The following is a 27412-nucleotide window of genomic DNA, read 5'->3' on the forward strand; positions in this document are numbered from 1 at the left end:
CTTCGAAGTATGAGGCTTTTTAAGAGCTAGGCCTCGAGGCTCTGAAGCCTCCTTTGAGAAGCTGGTCATATGATCAGAAAACTCTCAACTCAACTTCTCCTCTCCCCACTGCTCCTCTTCAGTGACCTACATAGGGTACTATGAGAACTGTAACCACCAAATAGCAAAAACAAGGGTGATAAGACTTCCTGCTATAACCTTGGTACCCACTACTGTTTCAACACTGCAAACCTATCTTGTCTTAAATCAGCAGTTTTAAATACTGCACACCTTTTTTGAACGCACTGCAGCTTCTGCATCACTGGACACTGAGAAGAGGCCACATAACTTGGGCCCAACATTCAATGAGACTGCCTTTACTGCAGCTATTGAGAAAGACTTTGAACTGTTCAATGAATTAACTGGTTCCTCCTTACCTGGAGTTCACACCAAGCTACTTCCACAGTTGTTTCAGTGTCCAAGCCCTTGTAGACCGTTTTAAAGGAGCCCCGTCCGATTTCGATGTCAAACTTAAGGAAGCGGCCATCTGGAGAAGTGCCCACAGCTTTGGTTTCCACTTCCTCGTCCTCCTGCTCCTTCTTCTCAGCCTCCCTCTGCTCTGCTTCTGCTCTGGCCTTCGCTGCCCCCTTCTCCTCCTCTTCCTCACGTTTCTCTACTGCTCCACCTCCTTGCTCCTGGTCACCTGCCACAGTAGGTGCCACCACAGCAGTACAAGGGACTTCGCTCTGCCCTGCATTTGCATCCTGGCTTTGCTTCTCTACCCCATCAAGCCCAGCAAGGCTCTCTCCTTCACCAGCATCTTCTGCCTGCTCTTCCACCACAGCCTCCGCAACAGCCAAGCAGGCCTCAGCGGCTACACCGGGAGCAGAGACTAGACCCAAGGGCGCCACAGACAACTCGCAGTCCGGAGGGGACGTGGGGATACAAGCTTTGCTAGGAAGGTCGAGTGCAGTTACATTGGAATCACAGATGACGCTGCGTCTGAAGAACCGGTGCTCAGCCGTCTTCAGATCTTTATCCATCGTGTGGCGCCGCTGCCGGACCTCCGCGCCCACCTTTTCACGCAACAGCGAGTCGGAGCCTGAGCCATTCACATTCTTTGGTGGAGGAGGGGCTAGGAACTCCATGCCATTGTTTTTTGACATCTTCACTCCAGACGAAAAATTTGCAAACTCTCAAAAGAATAAATAAATTACGGTGAATAAATCCAAATGTAAACTTATGCTTCTGCTGTGAAGAATTTCTCCACAAACAGAGTGAGGGGTGCACAAATTGAAAGCTCCCGAGAGCCTCAAGAGTTTGTGGGAGAGCCCCCTCCTTGGGTGATCCTTATAAACAGTTACTGTTACAGTATTTATGGTCTGAGCTCAGGAGAGGGGGTGTTCTTTTATAAATGTAAAAGAACAAGACGCAGTCACAGAGGAGCAATCGCTGATGGTGACACACAAGGACTGTCAAATCCACACCATCCATCCTGCAGTGACCCGGGAAGAGTCCTCATTGAGCATAAGGAACCAAAAGAAGGACGGTCTAGAGCCTGTTTGCACTTTCGATCGTCACAGAGAACAGGCAACCTGGCTGCGAAACCCGACCCCAGGTCCAGACTCACTGCAAGAGAACACAAGCGGAGAACAGTTTAATTGCATGCCCAAATTTAGACCGTCTTTGTCAGTGCTGACCTCCAAGTCGCAGCCACAAACAATTCACTGGGTTGGCATGCAGCTGCATGTTAGGAAGAGGAAAGGGGAAATTAGTTTCAATGACCTGGATTTGTTTGCTAGTTCGTCAAAATTTCAAATACAATAAATTACAAAACGCATACACAGATGGTTCACTCGCGACCCTTTTAGGAGTTTATGTTCACAGACCAAGCCTAAACATCACCTGTCAGCCAAATGACTTGTGATAGGCTTTTAACATAACTGAGACCAAATACGGCAGATACTTACACTTAATACTTATCCTATAACTAGGCCCTTCCTCACAGAAAAGGCCAATTAAGTGGCAGTACTAGGGGGTGACTAAGCAAGGCTCAGCTTTTCACCCAGCAGTGAGTCCGAGCCCAAGCCCTTCATGTTCTGTGGTGAATGGGGTTAGAAACTCGATGCCATTGTTTTTGGACATCTTCACTCCAGAGAAACTCTCAAAAGAATCAGTTAATCTCAATAAGCATACTTTGACGAGACCTTTCCTCTCAGAAAAGACTAGGTAGCAGCAGCAGGGGGCGAGATAGCAAGGACAGACAGAGGGATGTTGATCTCAGTAGGCTTACCAAGCCAGTTTGCTGCTTGTGGGCAGCTTTAATAAGACTTACCACATGAGGTTAACCTACCGGTGAAACGAGCTAGAGAACAGCTTAGTATATAACACTTTACCAGACGCTATAGACATTCTTTTTTCAGTCACCACAGAATATCAGGTCCAGCCTAAAACACACTAAACTACCCACGTGTCTGAATGTTAACGGTCATTTGGGTCACTGAAGGGTTCCATGAGTTCAACATAGAACCATTTCAGGATTAAATTGCTGTGTGCAAGGTGAAATCATTGCTCAGACTGACAAACAACGTGTTAAAACTTTTTGGAAAGCCTATACAAAGCCTTTCTGGCGATGGTTCATGCACCAAAAATGGTTCTTTCCTCTTACAAGCTTGACATATTAACTATAGAGGAACCCTTTTTGCTGCTATATAGAGGTTCTATATAGATTACACAGCTCTTCCACCATCAATCTGAAGAACTGTATCAGCATTTAAGCATGAAATGTTTCTACACAGAACCATCCCCTTGCCTAAACCACCCCTGAAGAACCGTCTTGTGTTGAAGAGTCTAACTGGACCGGACCAGACAGTTGACTTACTGTTAGACCAAGTCACTCAATTAAGTAAACCTAAGCTGGCAACCGCTGGACAAAGTAACGTTGAACATACATTCAGTACTTGGCCAGACTTTGTCAGCTCACTACTCGAATGTCAGCAGCCTTTTCTCGAGAAAAAGACATTATAAACACTTACTCATAGACTCTGAATGGATATTCAGCCGCCTCGGGCTCTGACACTGGCTAGCAAGTTAACCTCGCTGGATGAGGAGCCTCGGAACACCGGCCTTACAACCGCCTAGCGAGCTAACCATTCATTAGCACGTCTGCTAACAGCAACAACATTTAAAACTACCGTGAAATCCGTGAGGGATGGAGGTGCCATGTCGGGGGGAGACCTTGTGAACGCCGTTAGCACACATACATGAAGAGAAATACTGTGTTGAGGAGGTGGGGGGGCTGAGATAAGTGTGCTTGGCTAGATAAGTTAGCCCGGGTTGCTTTGGGCTCGGCTAGCTAGAATAAGATTTAGAAAAAAAAAAAAGAAAAAAAAAAAAAAATCACTGGTTCTGGATCGCCCAGATAAACGTTTAAACGTTTGACAACACACTGGAGCTTCGTAACTAAGAGTCATTAACAGAAAACAACAGCTTTGGTATATTAAAAATGCAGCTGAAAGTGCGAAGTTGAAGTGGGCTTCTTGTCCGAATTTTCCCGGTCCACCTTAAATCGTGCAGCAGTTTCCATTCTGGCGCTTCGCGCTCCACAACGCAACTGCTGCACCGTTTAAGGTGGAACGGGGAAATTCGAAGGTGAGGCTGGCGAATAAGGAAGACGGCTCCAGCCTCGTGCTGAAAGTGGTTAACAAGAAGGTGTAAGCGACGGCGAAAGAGGAGAAAAAGGAAGAAAGTGGTTGCTAAAAACGGATAAATAACCTAACCTATGTTTAAAAATGCTCAGCTTAGCCAGCAACGTTCGCACCAAAACACAGCAGCAGCACCGCTGTGTCACTGAGTGCCACCACCAGCTGCTCGCCCTGGCTGAACTAACTAACGTTAAACTCGGCTTGCTGAATCACAACACAGCTAGCGGTTAGTGATGTGGAGGAAGACCTGAGCAGGAAAAAAATCAAGTTTGCCGTTACCTTTCGTATCATTCCGTCCATTCTTGTGCCCCGATGAAGCAGCAGCAGTTGGTCAGGACTGACGTGGTGGGGGGGGACGAACGTTAACGTTAAATCCGGTGAGCTCCGCTAGCTAACCGAGCTACCACAGTACCAACGATTCATAAATAACCGAGTCCATATTAACCTGTCGCCGCTGTTGCGCTAGTAAAGGAGCTCTTTCTGCAGAAAGGGTCGTTCAACACCAGCAACTTAGCCCTGCAAGAGGTTTTAACTAGCTAAAAAAGGCTGCCCAGCCCTCCTCACAAGCCCAGTGTTTACAAGTCCACCGACCGACCGACCTCAGGTTTGCTCGGCTCTCAAGTTCGCATTCGCAGTCGATCGATATCGCCTTTCGCCTGAACAATGCAACGAAAAACACAACGATATCCACTGCAGCTCGTCTCCGTTCAGTCCGGTCGCGTCGCCGAGCCTGTGAATCCCGAACAGAGCCTCCTACAGAAAAACGCAGCGAGAGGTGAATCAAATCTCAGCGCACGGTCGCGTCCAAAACACGAGCTTTGTGTCGGGCTGCTGATCTCTCTGCCTCTCTCGCTCTCTTTCTCGCCTCGGATGCTTATTCCAGTGTGTCACGTTGGAGGCTGCGCCGACACGAACTGCTTCAGCTCCCCGCCCACCAGAGCCTCAGTCGGGCTTTTATCAATCACACCTGAGGGGGTCGCCTTTCCCTTTTTTTTATCCCTTTTTTATCCCTGCCTCACAGCCATGGAGAAGCGAGAGGGGGCTTCATTCAGGGGGTCTCAGTCAGGCTTAGCCAATATTAGGTGAAAAATATAGTATAAATTTATAGGATATAGCTGAAGTCCGGAGAGGCCATTAACTGTTGCTGTAATTTTCTGGATTGTTATCTTGAGATCACAAGATAAGTAACTCGTTAGCTCAAAATAACAACTTTGTTATCTTCGGATCACAAGATAAATAACTGGTAGAGACGCCATGAGGAAGTTACAATTTTCTGGTTTGTTATTTTGAGATAATGGGTTAATCATCTTGTTATCTTGAAATACCAAGTTACTTATCTTGTTATCTAGAGATAACAAAAGTTGTTATTTTGAGATAACAAGTTATTTATCTAGTTATCTGAAGAAGAGCCCCACTGATGACATCCTATATAAAAATGTGTGGCCATGACTTAGTAAGTCATGGGAACAAAATAATTAAATTAAGGCCACAACTTACTACATCATGGGAATGAGAGCCTAATGTATGGTCACGACTTAGAAAGGCGTGGGAATGAGATTGTAATGCGTGGCCACGACTTCCCACTGCTTACTCACTGTATAATAAACAAACATTACTTACTGTCGCCCTCTATAGGAGATATTAACAAACATCAAACAAATAAACATTCCTCACCTTCACCCTCTAAAGGAGATATTAACAAACATCAAACAAGCAAACATTCCTCACCTTCGCCCTCTAAAGGAGATATTAACAAACATTACTCACCGTCGCCATCTAAAGGAGATATTAACAAACATCAAACAAACAAACATTACTCACTGTCGCCCTCTATAGGAGATATTAACAAACATCAAACAAACAAACATTACTCACTGTCGCCCTCTATAGGAGATATTAACAAACATCAAACAAACAAACATTACTCACTGTCGCCCTCTATAGGAGATATTAACAAACATCAAACAAACAAACATTCCTCACCTTCACCCTCTAAAGGAGATATTAACAAACATTACTCACTGCTGCCCTCTATAGGAGATATTAACAAACATCAAATAAACAAACATTACTCACTGCTGCCCTCTAAAGGAGTCATTAGTAAACATTAAGTAAACAAACATAACTCACTGCCGACCCTCTAAAGGAGTTACTAACAAACATCAAAAAACAAAAATTACTTACCGCCGCCCTCTATAGGAGATATTAACAAACATCAAATAAGCAAACATTACTCACCGCCGCCCTCTATAGGAGATATTAACAAACATCAAATAAACAAACATTACTCACCGCCGCCCTCTATAGGAGATATTAACAAACATTAAGTAAACACACTTTACTCACTGCTGCCCTCTAAAGGCATTATAGTGCTTCTCAAAGTTAATTTTTATTGTAAGACCCGTGAGTCTCAATAAATACATGTCATGCTTTTTCACATGCATTTGTCTCAGCCCAAAGACAGGAAAAGCACTCAATTCATATTCTGTTTGTTGCAATGTAAGCATGTGATTATAAAGACTAATGACTGTAGATCACAGCTGTGGTCAGCTGCAACAATTGTAGTCAAGTGTTTTTATAGTAACTGTGACAGATGTAGCTAAAAACTAGAAATGCGACAGACATAGCAGATCTGTAATGTGCATTTGGACTGAGATGTGAGTTAGAACTGCAGTGCGGGATCCAAAATGTCAAATATTGCAATAAAATTGGATCTGAGCAATTATACATATCCATTACCTTAAGAGCTGTGCATGAAAGTGTTCTGAAAGGTCAGGCATGGCAAAGAGCAGAAAGGAATGACTCACATATGTAGAGTGAGGAGGTAAAAGCACATTTAAAGAATTTGCAAATGACCCAGTTTCAGGGTCTATATGTATATGTGTATATACACACTATATTCGGTCGTCTGCCCTTCACACACATATGAAATTAAGTGACATACCACTCTTAATCCATAGGGTTTTAATATGATGTCGGCCCACCCTTTGCAGCTAACAGCTTCAACTCTTCTGGGAAGGCTTTCCACGGGTTAGGGGTGTGTTTATGGGAATTTTTAATCGTTCTTCCAGAAGCACATTTGTGTGGTTAGACACTGACGTTGGATGAGAAGGCCTGGCTCACAGTCTCCGCTCTAATTCATCCCAAAGGTGTTCTGTCGGGTTAAAGTCAGGACTCTGTGCAGGCCAGTCAAGTTCTTCCATGTCAAACTCGCTCATCCGTGTCTTTATGGACCTTGCTTTGTGCACTGGTGCGCCATCATGTTGGGACAGGAAGGGGCCCAAACTGTTCCCACAAAGTTGGGAGCACGAAATTGTCCAAGAGTTCTTTTCACTGGAACTAAGGAGTCGAGCCCAACTCCTGAAAAACAACCCCACACCATAATCCCCCCTCCACCAAACTTTACACTTGGCACAATGCAGTCAGACAAGTACCGTTCTACTGGCAATCGCCAAACCCAGACTCGTCGACAGACGAGACTCCGTCGACAGACGGAGAAGTGTGATTTGTCACTCCAGAAAACACGTCTCCACTGCTCTAGAGTCCAGTGGCTGTGCTTTACACCACTGCATTCAACGCTTTGTATTGAGCTTGGTGATGTAAGGCTCAGATGCTCGACCACAGAACCCCATTCCATGAAGCTCTCTACGCTGTTCATGAGCTGATCTGAAGGCCACATGAAGTTTGGAGGTCTGTAGACCCTGTAGACTCTGCAGAAAGTTGGTGACTTCAGCATCCGCTGACCCCGCTCTGTCATTTTACATGGCCGACCACTTCGTGACTGAGCTGCTGTCGTTCCCAATCACTTCCACTTTGTTATAATCCCACTGACAGTTGACTGTGGAATATTTAGTAGTGAGGAAATTTCATGACTGGACTTGTTGCACAGGTGGCGTCCGATCACGGTACCACGCTGGAATTCACTGAGCTCCTGAGAGCGACCCATTCTTTCACTAATGTCTGTAGAAGCAGTCTGCAGGCCTAGGGGCTCGGTTTAATACACCTGTGGCCGTGGAAGTGACTGGAACACCTGAATTCAATTATGTGGATGGGTGAGTGAAAACTTTTGGAAATATAGTGTATATAAACATATCGCTGCTGACGAAGAAAAGCTCATATCTCTATTTTGTTGTTTTTTTTTCGTTTTTGACATAATTAGAAAGTACCTGTTGTTCCTTATATTGTGTGTAAATTTCATGATGAATGGACCAAAAGAAACGGCCCAAAATTGCTTGGTAAAATGTCTGGTTCCATTGACTCACATTAAAAGTAAAGTAGGTTTTTTCCTTCTCCTGTGAAGTTATCATTTTGGATATTCAAGGTTTTCTTCAGACAACAGCAATAGCAATATATATATGTGATACATACATATATATATATATATATATATATATATATATATATATATATATACACATACGTACATGTGTGTGTGTGTGTGTGTTTACATTATAGCATAATTACTATACCATGAAAGAAGCTCCATCATATTCATTGCAAGCTAAGCCACCTTCTACAAGTCTTCTGTAAGGGCCCTTCACTAAGGTAGTTTCTTTGTAATTATTATTATTACTATTATTATTATTAGGTCTTGTCAAATTCATCCAGATGAACCTCTAGACTAGACAGTTCTCAATAAGGGCGGCTTACTGAAAAAGTAGATGTCATAAATACACAGTCATATGCAAAAGTTTGAGCGCCCATGGTCACATTACATGTTTTGTTGAAGTAAAAATAAGCGAACACATCCTCTACAGAGAACACACTTCTGCACATTTTAATGCACAATTACTGCTTCTTTGCTGAATTTAACATATTGGGGGTAGTAACCTGTGTCTGTGGCAAATATAGGCATGGCACATTTTTTACATTTAACATCTTATGTTTTATTTTCTTCCAAGATGTAAACTTGGCACATGTTCTTTGTAGATCAGGGGTTTTCCTACATTTAAATGATGTCCAGTTTTACATGACAAAACTCTTGGTCATTCCTTTTCCTGCACCAGCCAGCCCTGGCCTCTCATATGGCACACATGTGTAGGATATTATATTACCCTCATGGTTTGGGTTGAGGCCCCACCGTTACTTAACTGCAGCCTGGGGGTCTGAGGTGGCACAGGGACAGAAGGTAATTATGTAAGACTGGAGAACAAGATCACTGTCTGCATCTCAGAATGTGTATGTTTGTGATGTATAGGTCTGTGGTATGGGTACACTATGTTCCTGGCCCAGGCCAAGGCAGTAATTGAGCTTCCTGCCTGCTGCACTCACGTCAACACAGGGAATTAAGAGGTGACGGTTTGACGTAACTGCCATGCAAACATTCTTTATCATTCACTTAAAGGCATGAAAAAATGGGCGATCCGACGACAGACAGTGAAAGATCTAAAGAAGAAGCTGTAAAACTGTAAAAGACATTTAGGTGACTTAATGTAAAGTAGAAATTATACTTTTGTCTCTCAGTGAGTGTTTTTACATGCACTCAATAATCCAATCATAATCAGATTTCAGCAGTTATCTCATTATTCAAATGGTCATGTAAACACCGTATCTAGAAATACAATTAAGAAATACGATTTTTCTTTTATCTCAGTAATCAGATTTCTCAGTGCATGTAAACTCTTACTCTGATTGCTTTCGGATTTCTCAGCCTGCGCTTGGGAAAAAACAGATGCCGTTACCAGATATAAGTAAGCAGCAAAACACTTCAGCAGCGCTGAAACCAAACATGAAATCAAATACATCTTCTTCGAGAAAGGTGCTGTTGAATTAAAGCGCCTGTATTGCATAAAAAGGAATTTTCCTTGCTTATTTGATGTAGTTTGTAAATATCCTCGGTCTATGTATGGAAACTAATCTACAAAAACAGCCTGCTCTGAATTCATTGTTCTCAATGTCACAAGAGCCTACACATTTCCATCTACCCACCTATTCAGCCTATAGCAGTTTAGCTCCGCCCACTGCACTGTTAGAAATAAAGGTGCCATGCAGGTACATGACTCTTTCATCAAGGTACAACCAGTGTAAACGTTCCCTCAAAGGTACAGCAGTAGTTTTAAGGTCCAGTTGTGTTCCTTAAATACATTTTTCCTAGTGGAAAAGTAGATATTTGTATCTTTTTATAAACTAATGTTTTAAAGCAGAGCCATAAAATAAAAGCCTGGAGGCGAGGCGGGCTGTGTGGAGTCAGTACAGCTTAGAACAGATCATTTCAGTGGATTATGGTTCAGTTATGTTCCCTGAATAAAAGGTAGTGAGATGTTCCCTTGAGGGTCCCACCCCAGTGACTTTTTTTATGAGGTGAGTGTAAGACTGAAGTTAAAAGGAGTGTTTCCATTCGGAGTTCTTTTTAAATAAGGTGCAATACAGAGCGACCAATCTAGATAGAGTTCATTTACATAATCGACTCTTAAAGGCCCAGTAATAAAAAAACAGTTTAAAAACTGAATAAAGAGATGTTGGAAATTGGTCAAGTAAAATGAATTACGACTGATCTTGGTACATAAAACAACACAAACCTTATCAGTGAACCTCGGGGGTTAACTCAGAATTTATTCTGTACTGCACCCTCACATCTATCAGCCTCATCAGTTTGATGACACTTCTTTTATATTCTATTTCATCAATCCATCAGTCCACTGCAATACCCAGCATGCATTGTGTAAAATACACCACTGGGAATCCCCCCTGTGGCAATAAAGAAGCCCACTGATGTAAATGCCAATAAAAATACATGTGCTGTTCGGCTTTCTAGCAGTATCTTTACCTCTCTAGCTCCTTTTGCTCTGTCCAGCTAGCAGAATAAACAGTATTTCAAACAGTCCGGCCTCATGTATCTCTGCCCCAAAGCAGTTGTGGAGTTTAATAAGTTCATCTCACCTTCAGAATACATCACCAGAAGGGGTTTTTCCTAGTCTTTTAACAGGAAAACCTCCTTCTTGGGACTATGGCACCACTACAGGAGGTCAAAGAGTGTGTTTATAACAGCTGTAACAGATGACAGCATTCCTCAATTTGGCTAGAGTGCCGCTTTAACTTTCCTGTATGTTAATGGATTTCATTCCAAGTAACGTTTGATTGTTTCATTCGATCCCTTTGTCAAACAAAAATCCTTTGTGTTACAAAAATTTGCTGAAGACCAAATGGTGCTAGCTGTGATTTGACAGTGATGATGTGTGTTTGAGCTTTAACGACACAAGCGTGAGGAAACAGGATCAGGGAAGGAAATATCTGCTCCTATAGCAGCACCTCCCCTTATATACCACGGTAAGCCCAAATTCATGCAGCTGTAACTTGCTTGAACCACTGGAGGGAGTTTAGAGTGGGAATGTGGAGATGCAGCTTTTAGGGATCTGTCATCACCGATTCCTGAAGAAGCATGTCTCACTGGGGGGTGAATCCTCGTTCATAGGCAAGGCAGGTTTATTTCTATAGTAACTTTCACACACGGCTGCCATTCAAAGTGCTTTATAAATGAGAAAATACATGGTTAACAAAAACGTAAGTGAGAATAGAAACTAGAAAAATGATTAAAACAAAAGATTTAAAAGAGAAAATCATTCAATTAAAGAATCTAATTAGAGGAAAAGAGGCTAGAAACGCTAAGAATGTTTAAACTGGCTCTTCTAATGCTCACTGTCAACTGGTTCCATTTAAAAGTAGCACAGTAGCCGAACGCTGCTTCTCCATATTTAGTCCTCACCTTTGGCAGGACTAACTGACTGGTTCCTAATGACCTGAGAGTTCTGCTCAACTCCTATCACAGCAACACATGAAATTAATATGCTGGTCTTGCCCAATTGAACGATTTATAGAGCAGTATTAGCATCTTAAACCAGACTATTCTGGAACAGACTGGTAGCCAGACTGGGAGGGTTTAAGAAGGGGGGTGGTGATGTGTTCCTTCTTTTACTCCTTGTGAGACTCTGGCAGCTGCATTTTGAATCAGCTGAAGCTGTTTGATTCCCTTTTTCGGGAGTCCAGTTAGGAGACCATTACAGTGATCGATGCTGCTAGAAATGAAGGCCTGGACGAGTTTCTCCAGGTCTGCTTTAGTCAGAAAATCTATGATCTTGCTGATGTTCTTAAGGTGATAAAAACTTGATTTAATAACTGCTTTGATACGTCTGCCAAAACTAAGATCAGAGTCCACTAGTGCACCAAGTTAGCTTGTATAGCACATATCAATTCAGTTCAATTCAGTTATTAACACACTGCTTTTTAAAACATTGTCCCAAAGCAGCTTCCCAGAAATGCTGGTCCGGACCCCTAATGAGTCAGCCAGGGTTTACAGTAGCAGGAAAAACTCTCTAAGAGCCTGAGGAAGAAACAGTCTGGGCTTCACCGGATGTGCTGTACTGAATCAACAATGATGTAATGCGTGCTATGAAGGGAAGAACTGCACTATACTCTCTACATATTGTCTCTACACTTCAAAAGGCACCTACACATCCATGAAATGCAGAGAATGAGGCGTTCCACAAACAGCAGGGCCGGGGAGGAGGGAGGCTAAATGAGCTTGCAGTGTTATCTGTACGTCAGCATATCTCCCACCCTGAGCTTTCAAAGCACCGCATGCTAGTGGCTACATGCATGTACACTGAGAGGCGTGGCCCAAATAAACACAATCAGCGCTCCCTGTTAGATGAGGCTTCATCATAGAGTCTTATACAGCTGAAACTTTGTCATGCTGTTTTAAGCTGTAAATACCATAAAGCACTGCTACTCTTGGTTGACCATGTTGGAGTCATTTTAATTTGTGAGCTGTTGGGCTAAAGTAGACTAAATATCATCACTGTTGGAGTAAAACCTTGAATCCCCAAAATGGTAAATTTACAGGAGGAGAGAAAAACGTTCTGAACTTTTAACTAAGTTGATGAAAAAAATCTTTTTTTCCAAATAATTTTGAACCATCATGATTTTAACATAATGTAAAGGGTAGCTGATGATTATGCCAAAAAATGATGAAGATAAAGGTTTTATCCCAAATATGACAGTATGTATTATTTGAACCTGTTTAAAATGTTGAAATATGTTGAAATTCTTAAAATGCTGACTATAAAACCAAAACAGTGTACAATACTGTACAAATAGCAAAGGGCTGACATGCATGCTGTCTGTTAACCAATGTTTAGTTGAATCACTTGTGATATTTTAAACATCTGTTGTTTTTACATTAATTATTACGGCTGTATTGATTTAATAAAACAATAATGTGGTGGGTCGACCAGACCACTGAGTAACAAGCACATCAACCCCACACAAGGGTTAATCAGTATGTATCCACTCTTTGCCTTCATTACAGCTTCCATTCTTGTCAGGAGACTCACTTTCAGTTGTCTAAGGAATCTGCAGGGATATTTTCCAAAGTTCAGTCTGAGAAGTTGGTTGTATTTCCTGCTTCTCACAATCCAAATAATCCCTACCACATTCAGTGACGTTGAGGTCTGGACTCCGGGGCGGTCAGCCCATCATTCTGAGTACACCAGCGGCTTCTTCGTGTGATTTGCAAACATTCTTTTTGTCTGTCTCCTTTTAGCGGTGAGGCTTCGTGACAGCTACACATCCTTTCAGACCCATTGTACTGAGTTGAAGGGTGGACAGAAACACCTGTGGATGATTTTTTCTCCTCTTTAAGTACTTTAAATTCCTTATTCTTCGTGCAAGTGATTATTTTCTATCTAAGCTCCTGAGAAATGTCTCCTGAAAGATGAATAATTTGTACTTAATGGCTGTTTTTCCTCTACAGCTTTTGATGCATGGGTTAATCCACATGTCAGAGAGAATTCATGGGTTAATCCACATGTCAGAGAGAATTCTCTACGACACAGTGAAGTGGAGCAATCTTCAGGCCATCTTCTTCAAAGCATTCTCCAGTTGTGTGGGACAGGTGATTACAGACGTTTTGACAGATTTCAGTGTTTTTGTTCTGCATTTATCTTGACTGTTGAGAAAGGACACGGTGTACTGTATATGTTGTTCTATGTCAGGGATCACATGTCCTATAGGAGGCGAGCGGAGGTCATTGTTTTTACGCATGGACAGACTGGAAAGAGCCCGCTAAAAATAAACCACTCTCTTGATTGTGTAATAGGAAGCACTTTTATCCTAATTCCTCTGACTTTCAGTTCTGTGATTGTCTTTCAAGACCACACTCTTCATCTCCAACACAATTTACACAATCCAACTCCTTTCATTCCACTTTCCTCTCCAAGCGTTTGTCCTGCGTTTGTACAAGCAGCACTCAAGCAGTACGCTTAAAGCTGTAGTTTGACATAAAATCTAATATACATGTTTTGCCCCCTTTTCGCAAATAGTTATTTAGCAAAACATCTTTGATGTTTGAAGTTTTCTTCTGTAGTTTTGCACTGGAGCTACAAGGATAGCCTACAAGTAATGGAAGCTTATAAAGCACCAGTTAACAGTGACTGGCATGAATGACAAGCTTAAATCATAACACACTTGCTTCAAACAATGTTTATGTCATCACTGCGACTGTTGTTAGTTAACTAATATACATGAAAGTCCATAGACAACAAACTATGGGCCTTAAGATGGAGTTGCCCTCTGCCCCCCTTTTCAAAGACTTTACACAAGATTTTAGACTCTCTCTGAGAATTTGTGCCCATTCAGCCAAAAGTGCATTTGTGAGGTCAGGCATTGATGTTGGATGAGAAGGCTTGGCTCGCAATTGACATTCCAATTCCTCACAAAGGTATTCAGGGGGGTTGGGGTCAGGACAGGGGCACAGTCATGCTGGAACAAAAAAGGGATTTCCACAACTGTTGGAAGCATATAACTGTATGCTGTAGCATCAACATCACCCTTCACTAGAATTAAGAGACCCAAAGCCTGATAAACAAACCCAGCCCATTATCCTTCCTCCACCAAACTTTACTGTTGCTCCAAAGTCCAGGGGCGGTGTGCTTTACACCACTCCAGCCGACATTTGGCATTGTGATCTTAGGCTTGTGTGCAGCTGCTTGACAATGGAAATCCATTTCATGAAGCTCCCAGTGCTCAGTTCTTGGGCTGACGTTGCTTCTAGAGGCAGTAGTGGGTATTGCAACATGGGATAAATGACAAATGGACTTTATATAAATAATGGATGAATGGACTTAGCATTTATAATCACTCCAGCTGGTTTCCTGAAATGCTTATCTGAAAAACTATCAAACAATAAAAAGTTGTGAAGCTGAATCCAGTTGGAATGTTCCCGTTCCACCTTTAATGGTGCAGCAGTTACATTCAGTTCATTTAAGGCGGAATGAGAAAATTCAAACACGGAGCCGACGAATGAGACGTTGACTTCAGCCTCGTAAAAAATCAAATGTTGAGAGACATTTAATAAAAAAACTATTCTAAGTTTCCTGCCAGAGATGAGAGAAAAGCAGCTGCAGCTGAGCTAAAGCTTAAAGCAGAGCAACGTTTTCATTTATATTAAATATTTTCAGCTTGTACTAGTACATTAGCACATACTAAGACATATTTACAGCCAAGATGGTAAAATTGACAGGGACCCCAGTCCCTGCCCTTCAATTTCACAGTAATAGCACTTACAGTTGTCCAGGGCAGATCTAGCAGGGCAGAAACTTTGCAAACTGACTTCCTTGTGGCATTCTATGACATTCTATGTATGATCCATTCTAGTACCAGTGTTTATCTATGGAGATTCCATGGCCATGTGCTTGATTTTAAACACCTGTTAGCAATGAGTGGTACACCTGATCTCAATAATTAGGAGAGGTACTTTTTGTCATGTAGTGTACTTTTGTCCATAGAGAGCAGTATGTCATACAATGTCACAAACCATAAAAGCAAGTATTTAGAATGATTTAAGCATTTAAGCAGTTTGCATGACACTTGATTTATTATTAAATTCAATTACTTTTTGTTCACATTAGCCTTGCTGTTCCACCAAAGCCAAAAAGCTTTGAACACTAAACATGAAGTGTGGCATCGTATTGTGTAAATTGGATTTTTGGCTGTAAATAAAGGCTTACTTTGCGTCCAGTGAGAACACTCAGAGATCACAGAATACTATGTTTCTACTATATTTCAGTGCAGCTGCTGTGGCTTTGAGCCTCTGGCTTATCAGTCACTGAGGCAGCAGATAAAGGTTCTTTATGAAGCTCAGGGACGCACTGAATGAGTGACTAGCACAGGCTGTCACACTGAGCACCCACGGTCATTTCCAGCAAGCCCTTAGAGTCAGTTCTCTCCAGGTAGCCGTGCTGAAAGGTGGTGCTGGTGAGTAATCCCATGATGCATCTCTCTGGAGATGCTCTCGCTCTGCCGGAAGTAAATTCTTTTTTTTCTCCTACAGACCTACTAAGTACATATTTATTCCTCTTAAAGCGTGTATCCAAGGTATTTTTGCCATCCTGAATATTCTGAACCTTTCTGGCCTTCGGCTGCTGCTGCGGTTTTTGGTTTCCAGTGAAGCTCCCAACCTGCACAAACAGAGTCTTGTTTAACATACCTGCATCGGGACACTGCTGCTGAATGGCCCCTCTGTTAGTCTACACCCTCTAAGCTCATTTAAGGGCCTCTCAGCTCCTGGCCTTCACCTCCGAGAAACTGCCCTGTTTGGTGCTTTATGTCAGCAGCTCGGCTTTGAAATTGTATAATTACAGCGTTTTCAAACTGAGTTTGTGTTCGCAGTGTTTAGGGTGGCTGCAGAAATACAGTATGTATTTTGCTGTTAGACTGCACAGCAGGTGGGTTTATTACTGGACTCAATGCGAACGTCAGTCAGTCATGTGGTCTAAGTGCAGCTAAGGTAAAGAGAACATGCTAAAGTAGGCAGCGCTTGCAGATTCAACAACACAGTCAGTGGCTCAGTGATGACAAATACACATACATGCCTATTCAGGGATGGTTCAGCTTTGCTGTGACTGTTGCTTATGGTAGTGATTGAGCCATCTACCATTTCTTTTAATGATTAATTACATAAGGGCCACACTCGGCTCCCCTCATTGAGAGTGAGTTCATCACAGTGAGTCCCCAGTGATGCCACAGCCATCCATAGAGGAAGCTCATGCTAACCTTCATCCTCTTAGCACGGGTAGTGTCGTGATATTAGGGGGACCTAGATAGCAGACAGAAGTGGACATGACTGATTCGGAGGTTGGAGGTTGTGGTAGAACAAATCTGAGACAAACAAATGTGAGATCTTTCTTACCCATGGCTATAAGGCTCAGCAATGAGTCTCCTCACTGCAGAGACAGTACTGATCTCTGCTGTCTGAACCGTGCTTAACCACATCACTCCACATATCTCCTCTCCTGTTAATACACACTGTGCAATATTTCATAACTGCTGCTGTAATGACTCTCACCACACACTTTACACTGTAATATTGCTGTAATTCCTAGTTACGTCTATACTCATTGTGCTTTTAGACGACATCATACCACTTAGGCCCTGCTATCATGTAAATACAGCAAATCTGTATTATATGCCATGTAAATATGCAAATAGATACACTTTTATTCTTATGCTCTTATACTTTAACTTATTCTATTTTATTTGCTGCATAGTGTATGAAAGTTTATCTGCAACTATATGTTTTGGTACAGAAACACTGTAATTTCCCTCTGGAAATCAATAAAGTTTGTTTGTTCATGTCTATCTATCTATCTATCTATCTATCTATCTATCTATCTATCTATCTATCTATCTATCTATCTATCTATCTATCTATCTATCTGTCTGTCTGTCTGTCTGTCTGTCTGTCTGTCTGTCTACCTACTTGTCTGTCTGTCTGTCTATCTATCTACCTACCTGTGTGTCTGTCTGTCTGTCTGTCTATCTATCTATCTATCTATCTATCTATCTATCTATCTATCTATCTATCTATCTATCTATCTATCTATCTGTGCTATTGTATTCATTTTCCCTGCTTGTACACACCTGAGTCAGATCTTGAAGGGTTGGTAATTAGCTAGCGATGTTGAACCAGGTGGGAACACTACACTATTGACTAGACCCCACCTCTGCAATCGAACACCACCATCATAAATCTCTTTCAACAGGGAAATCTTACCCTGTTCCTCTAACAGTGTGAACAATGCAGCCTCTTGAGTTATTCCTTTAGGTTAGACAACAACCAGCTACTGTAATAAACTGTCCCAGCAAGTAAGTGCAGCACGCCAGGCTAAAGGCCTGTTTTGTTTCAGATCAGAAATGTGACTCTGATGAAAGAAAAGAAAAGAAAAAATGGATGAATGAATGTAGTTACTGCTACTGTTTATGCCATAAGAGCTGGTCAATTCCAATGTAAACTAATTACCTTTAATGTGTAATATTTAGAACATTTTAGACAGTAAAGGTTTTTTAAACAACTGCAGTAAGACAGGCAGAGTTTCAGAAGTACTTTCATGTTCCATAAAGTTTTCCTGCGGTCACTAAACAGAGCAGTAACACAGCGAGGAAGCAGAACCAGACTGATCCTCTTGTGTGTATTCGAAGTGCTGATCAGCTCGCAGAACCTCATAGAACTAAGTTTGAGTTTGACTTTGGAGACAAAAACCTTTTTGTTTTTAGATAAAGAGTCCAAAAATGCATGCAACTCAAAAAAAAATCTCACACAATGTTCAGAAGTAGAATATTCCAAAGCCGGAAATCAGAAGTCCTAACACATTTTCCTTCCATACAGTGGTGGTGTGGCCAGGTGACTGGGATCCTCTCTGTGTGGAGTTTGCATGTTCTCCCCGTGTCTGCGTGGGTTTCCGCCGGGTTCTCTGGTTTCCTCCCACAGTCCAAAGACATGCAGTCAGGCCGACTGGACATGCTAAATTGCCCCTGGGTGTGAGTGACTGTCTGTGTCTGTTTGTCTGCCCTGCAATGGACTGGTGACCTATCCAGGGTGTATCCTGCCTTCTGCCCGAAGACTGCTGGAATAGGCTCCAGCACCCCCACGAAAAATCTCCCAACGAAAATCTTGAAAATGGTTGACCCAAGATATTTGAAGTCATCCGCCTTTACGGCCTCTACTCCTGATGAATCTTGCTTAATATAAGCAGCGATATGAACTAATGGTGAGACCCACACTGTTAAAAATAAAGGTTCTGTTCAGGCACATTTCTCCTTCTTCAAGGTACAAACAATGTAAATGTTCCTTCAAAGGGACAGCAGTGGGTTTAAGGTCTGATTGTGAACCTTAAATCAGTTTTTCCAGGTGAAAAGTTGGTATTTGTACCTTTTCATATCTGAATGTTTTAAAACAGAACAGTAGAATAAAAGCCTGGAGGCAAGGCGGGGTGTGTGGAGTCAGTACAGCTTAGAACAGATCATTTCAGTGGATTATGGTCCAGTTATGTTCTCTGCCTAAAGGTACTGAGATGAACCCTGGAGGGTCCCACCCCAGTGACAGTTTAGTACCTTTATTTCTGAGAGTGCAGTATATGGGGTTTGAGGACATTATAAAGCTCTTGCCTTATCAAGCAGCACCTGATTTAATTTAATGCAGCCCTGATTAGCGCAACCAGGTATTTGCCTGATAACTATAAATAATACTTCTCAGGAAGAAGTTTGAAAATGGTTAAACGGATCAGAATCAGATTTATTGGCTAAGTATTTTGACACACACACAAGGACTTTCCCGTCATTGCTGTCTCTCTAGTATTAAATGCGATATACAAACAATTTACAAATCATTAACAGACAGTACGCGATGCACAATATACACACTTTCCGAGCAATACCGTGCATGAGAATGAAACTGAGGTGCACAGCGGTATGAGAGAACACGTTGACACACATAGAAGCAACATTAACTCATATAGAATGAATATTATTTACATTTGTCGAGATTTTTTTTTCTAAACTCAAACGAATAGCTTTTGCATCTAATTACATTACTTTAAATCTAATAAAAGTTTCATGAAGGGGTCATTTTGACTCCAAAAGAACACCTCCCCACCACCACCACACATACACACTTGTCCAGGCAATCAGACGCCTTACAAATACCACACAAACTTAAGAAACTCCAGAAATTCTGGAGCTGTGGCGTCAGAGAGGCCTGCAGTTTTATCAAGTCCCTCTGTTCTCTGCTATAAATCACCCCATGCACTGCTCTCTGCTGCACATATCCTGAATTCATAACCCTGGCGGATTATCTTATAATGATTAAAAGCCTTTTTTTCCTCCTGTGGTTACTCATCTGAGAAGAATCCATTCTCAGCCTCAGCACGTAGCCTAGCCTCCGTTTTCGTCACTGTTGACTCGATTATGCAGAAATAGCCCGAACGGTAATACTCTGACCACATTAGCACAAAAAAAGAACGCAGTAATTTAAGTATTTAGCACAAAGATATCCACTGAATGCGGCCTTTGATAAGGTGGTGCACTGAAGCCTAATTATACTGGCCCGAGCAGTGGCTCCAAAATGTCACTATTATCCTCCGCAAAAAGTCGGCAGAAGGACTACACAGGGTTTATTTGACTGGTTTCAGATTTGGAAGAAGAGTGCTTGTTTTTCATCCTCCCAGTCTAGTGTGCTCTCATGAGAGGGCTGAACAGAAAAAAAATGAATAACACGTTTGTTTGTCCGCCTGCCGGGCTTTTGGTGCTGCCCTGAATTTATTCAAAAGGGTCTTGCCAACTTTTCCTGCTATTTCTTTCCGAGAGACTCTCGCGCACTTTCCAGCGAGTCTTCCTCAGTTGGGACAGGAACGTTGGAAGAAGGAAAAAGAAGAAGGCAGTGCAACATGTCAGCAGCCAGGGGACGAGCAGAATTGCAGGTAGGCCACAAAGTACCCTTTGCTTTTTCTTTGCTCGTCAGAACGTGGCATTCCCTCCTTTCTCTCGGCTGCTCGATGCCCCCTCCCCACCTCTGTCTCTCTCTCTCTCTCTCTCTTTGTTTTGACAGTGGGGTGCAGTATGTTCTGTGTTTGGGAGGAGCTGATCACAGGGTGCTTTGGACTCCTTTAGAATCCTTTAGACTCCTTTTCAAGACACCTTTTCTTTTCTTGTCCCGCACATCCATCAAATATCAATTAGAGACAGGCTGCAAAGACAGGCCGAGACCTTTAAAGCACCTCAGGATCAACAAAGCACCAAATGGTTAATGGGATCAGGAGGATTGTCGCAGCACTTTGATAGCCTCGTCCTCCCAGGGAGCCATAAAGGTGCCAAAAAGGGACCCTTAGCGTGATGCCATGGTTGATCCACCCTGATGAACCTTTCGGTGGACGAGTCCGTAAAGAACCAGTTTAAAGAACGTCCACATAACTACACTGTAAAAATGACTCTTTAAATTTACAGCAACTTACCGGCAGGTAGTTACCATAATTAATATTTACAGAACTTATACTGTAGTGCTTACAGTAACTGCACTGTGTTTTTAAATGCAACACAAAAAATGTTTTTGTTTTGTTTTGTTTTGTTTTTTACAAAACTACACGTTTGCTGCAGTAATTACTGTAATATCACTATATTGTAATATCCTCTTTCTGATTATTATATACAGTAGTATGCAAAGGTTTGTGTTAAATGTCATGTTTTGTTGAGTTTCTAAGTGGAAGTATGTTAATGAATCCTCCTCAAAGAATGTACTTAACCCCTTAACATCCCAGGCTTATAACATACTAAGGCTTGTTATTCAGTAACTACAGAGACTTTGGTGCAAACTGGCTATTCTTAGGTTATAGGTGTGTAATAAAGCTTTGGGCCTGCTGGTGGTCCCTGACCAAGAGGTTAATGCACAAATGCTGTTTATTTGTTGAATTTAACATACTGGGGAAAAAAATAAAACATAAAATGTGGCCTGTGCGAAAGTTATGGCACATTTTATATTAAGTTGATTTTCCAATTCCTTAACCCTTGTGTGGTGTTGGGGTCTCTGGGACCCATTTTCAATGTGTGCCAAAAGAAAAAATGATGCAATTTATTATTATTTCAACCTCAAATTCCTTGGCCTTTGCCAAGTGTGTGTATGTGTTTATGTATGTGTATGTGAGGGTGGACAACACAGACAGGCTGCTGACTGGCTACAGCTGCTAAAGGAGAACCCTACACTGGACACTTGTGATATTTTAATGATCTGATATTTGTACATAAATTGTTACGGCTGTATTGATTTAATGAAACAATATTGTGGTGGGTCGACCAGACCACTGATTAACAAACACATCAACACCACACAAGAGTTAAACTCAGCCAATAGATTGTCACTGTGTATCTGTTTGTATCTGTATCTCTATTTTTGTAAATTGTAAATTTGATGAATGGACAAAAAATCTTGTTACATTATTTTTCATTACAAGTTAACTTTTTTCCTTCTCCTGTAAAGCTGCCATTTTGGAGATATGGAGTTTCCAACAGCAACCAGATATAATTGGCACACAGACATTGGCAGAAATATACCATATTTATAGACCATATATAAACCGAATGTTTTAAAACAGAGCAATAAAATAAAGGCCTGGAGGCGAGGCGGGGTGTGTGGAGTCAGTACAGCTTAGAACATATCGTTTCAGTGGATTATGGTCCAGTTATGTTCCCTGATTAAAGGTACTGAGATGGACCCTTGAGAGTCCCACCCCAGTGATAAGAGGGGCACTGCCACAGTGACAGTTTCATACCTTTCTTCTGAGAATGTGGAGCACCATGATAAACTTCTTGTAAGGGCAAAAACAACTGCTTGTTGAATTCAGGGCTCTTCAGGGTGACAAAAGACATGCTGACCATGTTGACCCTGCTATAAAATAAACAGATTAGAAATCACTGTTAGTAATAAAGTGCTGGTACATTTTTTATTAATTCAGTTACAAACAATGTAAATGTTTCCTCAAAGGTACAGCAGTGGGTTTAAGGTCTGATTATAAACTTTAAATCAGTTTTTCCAGATGAAAAGTTCGTATTTGTACCTGCCCCAGTGATAGTTTGGTACCTTTATTTCCGAGAGTGCAGCTTGAATTCCAGGCTGATCTAAGCTGGTTTCTGTTAGTTTCTCCTGGCCTGGTGCTGGTTTAGCTGGTCACCCAGCATGTTGATTGATGCATCAGTTTTTGGCATAATTTGAAAATACCTGTTTCCTTTTACACTGTGTGTAAATTTCAGGACAAACATACAAAAGAAACAGCCCAAAATTGCTTGGAAAAAAATCTGGTTCGATTGACTTACATTAAAGGTAAAGTAGGTTTTTTATTTCTCCTATAACGTTACCATTTTGGAGGTATGAGGCGATATGCTGGATTTGCTGGATTTGCTGGTAATTATCTATGCAGGTCTGTGATATTTTTTTTCTAGCAGGGGAGGAACTGTTAATGGTGTTGGTTAGAACAATATAAGACTCTAAAACTCTTATCCAACCCATGACATTAGATAACTTTTACAGCATTGATCATAGAGCTGAACAGCTGCATCTCCAGTCCTGTGATGGCTGGGAAAAGTCAAGGAATGTAGAACAATGGCAAGGAAAACCTTATGAAACACAGTTTATAGCTTATATGTGATGCATGATTCATTGACTGTTGAATGATTGTCATTATTAACAAACTGGATTTAAATTTAGCACTTAGCATGGCTAAAGATCGTTCTACAAGGGTTGCTTAGTAAATGGTTCTGTAAAGAACCATGAACACTCAAAGTACCTTTTCACGACCCTTAAAGGGTTCTTCTCTTCATTAAAGGGTGATTCACACTGATGGAGAATGTGCTATCGATGGTTCTATATAGAGGCTTTTTGAAAAGTGTTCTATATAGCATCTAAAAAAGGTTCTTTTATTGTCCCAAGCTTGACATTGTAGCAATAAAAGAACCCTTTTGGGAGCTGTATGGAACCCTTTTCAAGAGGCACATTGTGAAGAACGCTTTCATGATGCAAACTCTGTAAAAAATGAAATCTAAGCAAGTGAAAATGAACTGTAGTCAACATATCTAATATTATGAGATTGATGTAAGAATATTCTGAAATTATTTCACCTGTTTCTATGCATTTTTGCCTGTTTTAAGTAATTTTATCTAGTGAAAGTGTCTTGTTCCATTGGCAGATCATTTCACTTGCTTTGAGAAATAGTGGAAATAATTTTGCTTATTTAAAGAAATAATGCTGGAAACAAGTAAATGATCTGCCAATAGAATAAGACGTTTTCACAAGATTAACTTACATAAAATAAGTAAAAATTTCTAGAAAAAAGAAATAATCTTACAATATTCTGACAATAATCTCATAATGAGAAATATTAGATATGTTGACTACACTTAAGATGTTTTCACTCACTATGATATCATTATTTGTAGCGAAGAACCCTTTAATCAAACTTTTTAAATCAGAATTTTGCCAAAGAACCCTCGAAGAACCGTCTTTTTAATAGTGTACGTACGCTAGGCTCTATTAAAGGATCCTTCATGGACTTGCTCTGTCCTGGATACTGAAACGTATAAATATGATGAACGTGTTGCTCTCCTGAACGATTCTGTGTTCACGGCCTGAAGAGCCGGATCTGCAGTGATAATGGGATCGGTATTCCAGGAGTCTAGTGTTGTGTGATTCTTTCAACACAATTTATAATTCAACTGTCCAGAAACCGGGAATAAGGGTATGAGAACCACATGCCTCAGTTTCCTGAATTCCTGAAATGCCATTTCCATTATTGCTGCTGTTCTAGTTCTTCATATTGTGTGTAGACATGATTTAACCAAGTTAACATTCAGTACAAAAAGTAAGATTCTTACTTACATGCCTGTATCTAGAACACGGTACCTCCATGAATAATCCTTTCAGAGCAGTCTGGTGTAGTTAGACCTGGTGTAGAGTTGTACAGTACACTGTTAGAATTAAAGGTTCTGTGCAGGAACATTTTTCATTCATCAAGGTACAAACAATGTAAATGTTCCCTCAAAGGGATTTTACAGTGGTTTTAAGGCCTGATTGTGAACCTTAAATCAGTTTCTCCAGGTGAAAAGTTCGTATTTGTGTCTTTTCATAACCGAATGTTTTAAAACAGAACAGTATAATAAAAGCCTGCACTTAAGATGAACCCTGAAGGGTCCCACCCCAGTGACCGGAGCGGCACCCAGTGACAGTTTAGTACCTTTATTTCTGAGAGTGCAGTATATGGGGTTTGAGGACATTATAAAGCTCTTGCCTTATCAAGCCGCACCTGATTTATTTTAATGCAGCCCTGATTAGCGCAACCAGGTATTGCCTGATAACTATAAATAATACTTCTCTCACAGACACACACCCGTAGCAGCGGGCAGCCCAATCCGCAGCACCCCGGGGAGCAGTTGGAGGTTAAGTGTCTTGCTCAAGGACACCTCAGTCATGTGCGTTCGCCTCTGGGGATCGAACCGGTAACCTTCCGGTCACAAGGCTGGTTCCTTAACCTCCACCCCATGACTGCCCTCTTTGCCTTCGTTACAGCTTCCATTCTTTTCAGGAGACTCACTTTCAGGTTCTCAAAGTTCAGTTCAGTAGAAGTTGGTTTAGCATCTTCTGCTTCTCTTGATCCAACAAACCTCTTCAGTGGTGTTGAGGTCTGGACTCTGGGGTGGTCAGTCCATTGTTCAGCTTTGTCTGATGTGTCCGTCTCCTTTTCTCAGTGAGGTTCTTCTTGATCAGCTACACATCCTTTCAGACCCACAGCACTGAGTCGTCTTCTCACAGTGGAAGGATGGACAGAAACACCTGTGGATGTTTTCAGATCTGCACTCTTAAAAAGATGTTTCTTTAAGGATTGTTTAGTAAAGAAGTTCTATATACGATGAACATTCAAAGAACACTTTGCATTATTATAGGGTGGGTGTGTGTTTGTGTGTGTGTGTGTGTGAGGGAGGCCAACATGGACAGGCTGCTGACTGGCTACAGCTGCTAAAGGAAAACCCCACGCTGACCACTTGTGATATTTTAAACATCTGGTATTTTTACATAAATTGTTATGGTTATGATTTCAAATACAATAATGTGGTGGGTCCACACAAAGGTTAAACAAATGGAGGATGGTCTCTGAGGGTCTTTTACGAGCATTTTTGTCTTAATAATCCTTTATCAGAGTTACTGACCCATGCATTATGCTCTGTCCTCACACATAAACAATAAACTTTGGGTCACAGTTTTTCTCCATCATTTTTACCATTGTTATACCCTCCATAACTTTTGCCAGTAATCACTGCATTAGAGATGCAGATTATACAAAACGCCTACATGAAATTCTTCTGTTGGATTTAAAACAGCCTTTCAGCCACCGACAGCGAATAGAAGCATTATTCCTAAATTTCATTAGGTATGGCTGAAGATCTACTGATGCTCATCGCGTGCCGTCATGACAGAGTAACACTCGGCAACAGCTGTGACAGCTGAGAGATTAGACAGGAGATGATACGGGTCTGGCCGCTGACAGAGACGAGGTCAGGCTAGTCTTAGAGAAGCCATCCACACAGTGGACGTGGATACAGGAAGGCGAATGCCTCATGTGTTCAAGATACATGAGTCAGCACTGGGGCTTTTTCACTAATCCCTCTGTCTAACCCCCAGTACTGACCCCCCACTACTGATACACAGCACATGATCCCCCTGCTGCTCCATTATCCCACAACAGGCCGCAGCCAGCCCAGTCTGAATGCTTTAAAGGGCCCATATCCTACAATTTTCTTGCATTTTATTGTTCCCCCTGTGGTCTGCTTATAACATCTGTGTAGTTTTATGAACCAAAAGAGTCTGAATTCATTCATGACCATTTTTCAACCTCTCTTTATCCATTAGAATGAAACAGGCTGTTTGTGTTGCTGTGCCTTTAAGACCTATATATGTAAATGAGCTCTGTTCTGAATGGCTGCTCTGCATTGTGGCTCATTCAAAACTAAACACTCCTTATAACTTCAGTGTGAGTGTGCAGAGCTACACTGCTGTAGAGTGTCTAGTAGGATATATGGAAATGTGTTGGTTTTTGTAACATTACAGAAGCAGTGTATTCAGAAAAGGTGGCTTTTGCAGCTTATTTTCAATATACGGACTGTGTGGGAAGTGAATGATGTAATTTTGCACATTAATTGCATCAAACTACTACATCAGAAGTAAAAATATTTTTTTGTTATATAGACCCTTTAATATTTTGCTAAGCATATAATCCCCTTTAGAAATGCAACACACTGATTTTTCCAGGAAAGAAAAGGTAAAACTGTTAAAGCAGCAGCTTGGCCAGAAATCTAATTTGCATAATTACGCACTTATTCCAAATGTAGCTGATCAGGCAAGACATGTCTGGTGTCTGAAAGTTGCTTCATTAGTTTTGAACTGGAGCTACAAGGCTAATGTAGCTAACAAATACAAAACAAAAGCTTATACTCACTCGATTATGTGGTTTCTGACACTGTACGACATACTGTTATCTATAAAATGAACACAAGTATCAAATCCTCAAGGTTTTCTAGGCCTTCAGAGAAGGTCTCATGAATTCTTTGAAAAAATACATATTTAACAAGGCAAAATTTATTGTTTGCTCATTTAAAAAAGTAATATTTAAACAAGTACTCTAGCTTTTAGGTATCTCGGCAGATTCAGCCAAGCAAGCTCTCCCATTGGTTAGACCTTTAGGAGCTGAGCTGAAGTGCTAATGTGTCAGATTCACTACTATCATAGTTGGGAACTGAGAAAGCACCAACTAATCCCATTTTCTTTTAGAACAGGTGGGACCACTCTACCACTCTAGGCCTTCTGAAAGTTTCAGTCAGTTGTTAGGAAAGGAAAACAGAGGCAGCAGCTTTAAAGGAGTCATTAT

The 27412-nt window shown here is 41.4% G+C and overlaps 3 protein-coding genes across 26 annotated transcripts in view; 2 read left to right on the forward strand and 1 right to left on the reverse strand.

The window, feature by feature from the left end:
- wnk1b (WNK lysine deficient protein kinase 1b) overlaps nucleotides 1-4589 on the reverse strand; it is a 124475-nt gene extending 119886 nt beyond the window's left edge. For 16 of the 24 annotated variants that reach the window (XM_037539471.1, XM_037539520.1, XM_017698875.2 and 13 more), the window contains exons 1-2: nucleotides 3963-4588; nucleotides 417-1608 (exon numbers count right to left, since the gene is read on the reverse strand). In XM_037539471.1, coding sequence (XP_037395368.1) covers nucleotides 417-1145 — 729 coding nt within the window. In that variant the 5' untranslated portion in view covers nucleotides 1146-1608; nucleotides 3963-4588. Of the gene's footprint in view, nucleotides 1-416; nucleotides 1609-3962 lie in introns of all 24 variants that reach the window. The other 8 variants (XM_037539485.1, XM_037539480.1, XM_037539477.1 and 5 more) reach the window with 3 other exon arrangements.
- cax1 (cation/H+ exchanger protein 1) overlaps nucleotides 1-27412 on the forward strand; it is a 1125587-nt gene that overhangs the window by 389517 nt on the left and 708658 nt on the right. The gene's annotated exons all lie outside the window — the stretch shown is intronic.
- Nucleotides 20256-27412, forward strand: part of ninj2 (ninjurin 2) — a 52942-nt gene continuing 45785 nt past the window's right edge. Inside the window, exon 1 of the mRNA XM_017698822.2 lies at nucleotides 20256-20431. Coding sequence (XP_017554311.1) covers nucleotides 20399-20431 — 33 coding nt within the window. The 5' untranslated portion in view covers nucleotides 20256-20398. The remainder of the gene's footprint in view (nucleotides 20432-27412) is intronic.

The sequence above is a fragment of the Pygocentrus nattereri genome, chromosome 1, assembly GCF_015220715.1.
Source record: "Pygocentrus nattereri isolate fPygNat1 chromosome 1, fPygNat1.pri, whole genome shotgun sequence".
In the NCBI taxonomy this organism is placed as follows: Eukaryota; Metazoa; Chordata; class Actinopteri; order Characiformes; family Serrasalmidae; genus Pygocentrus; species Pygocentrus nattereri.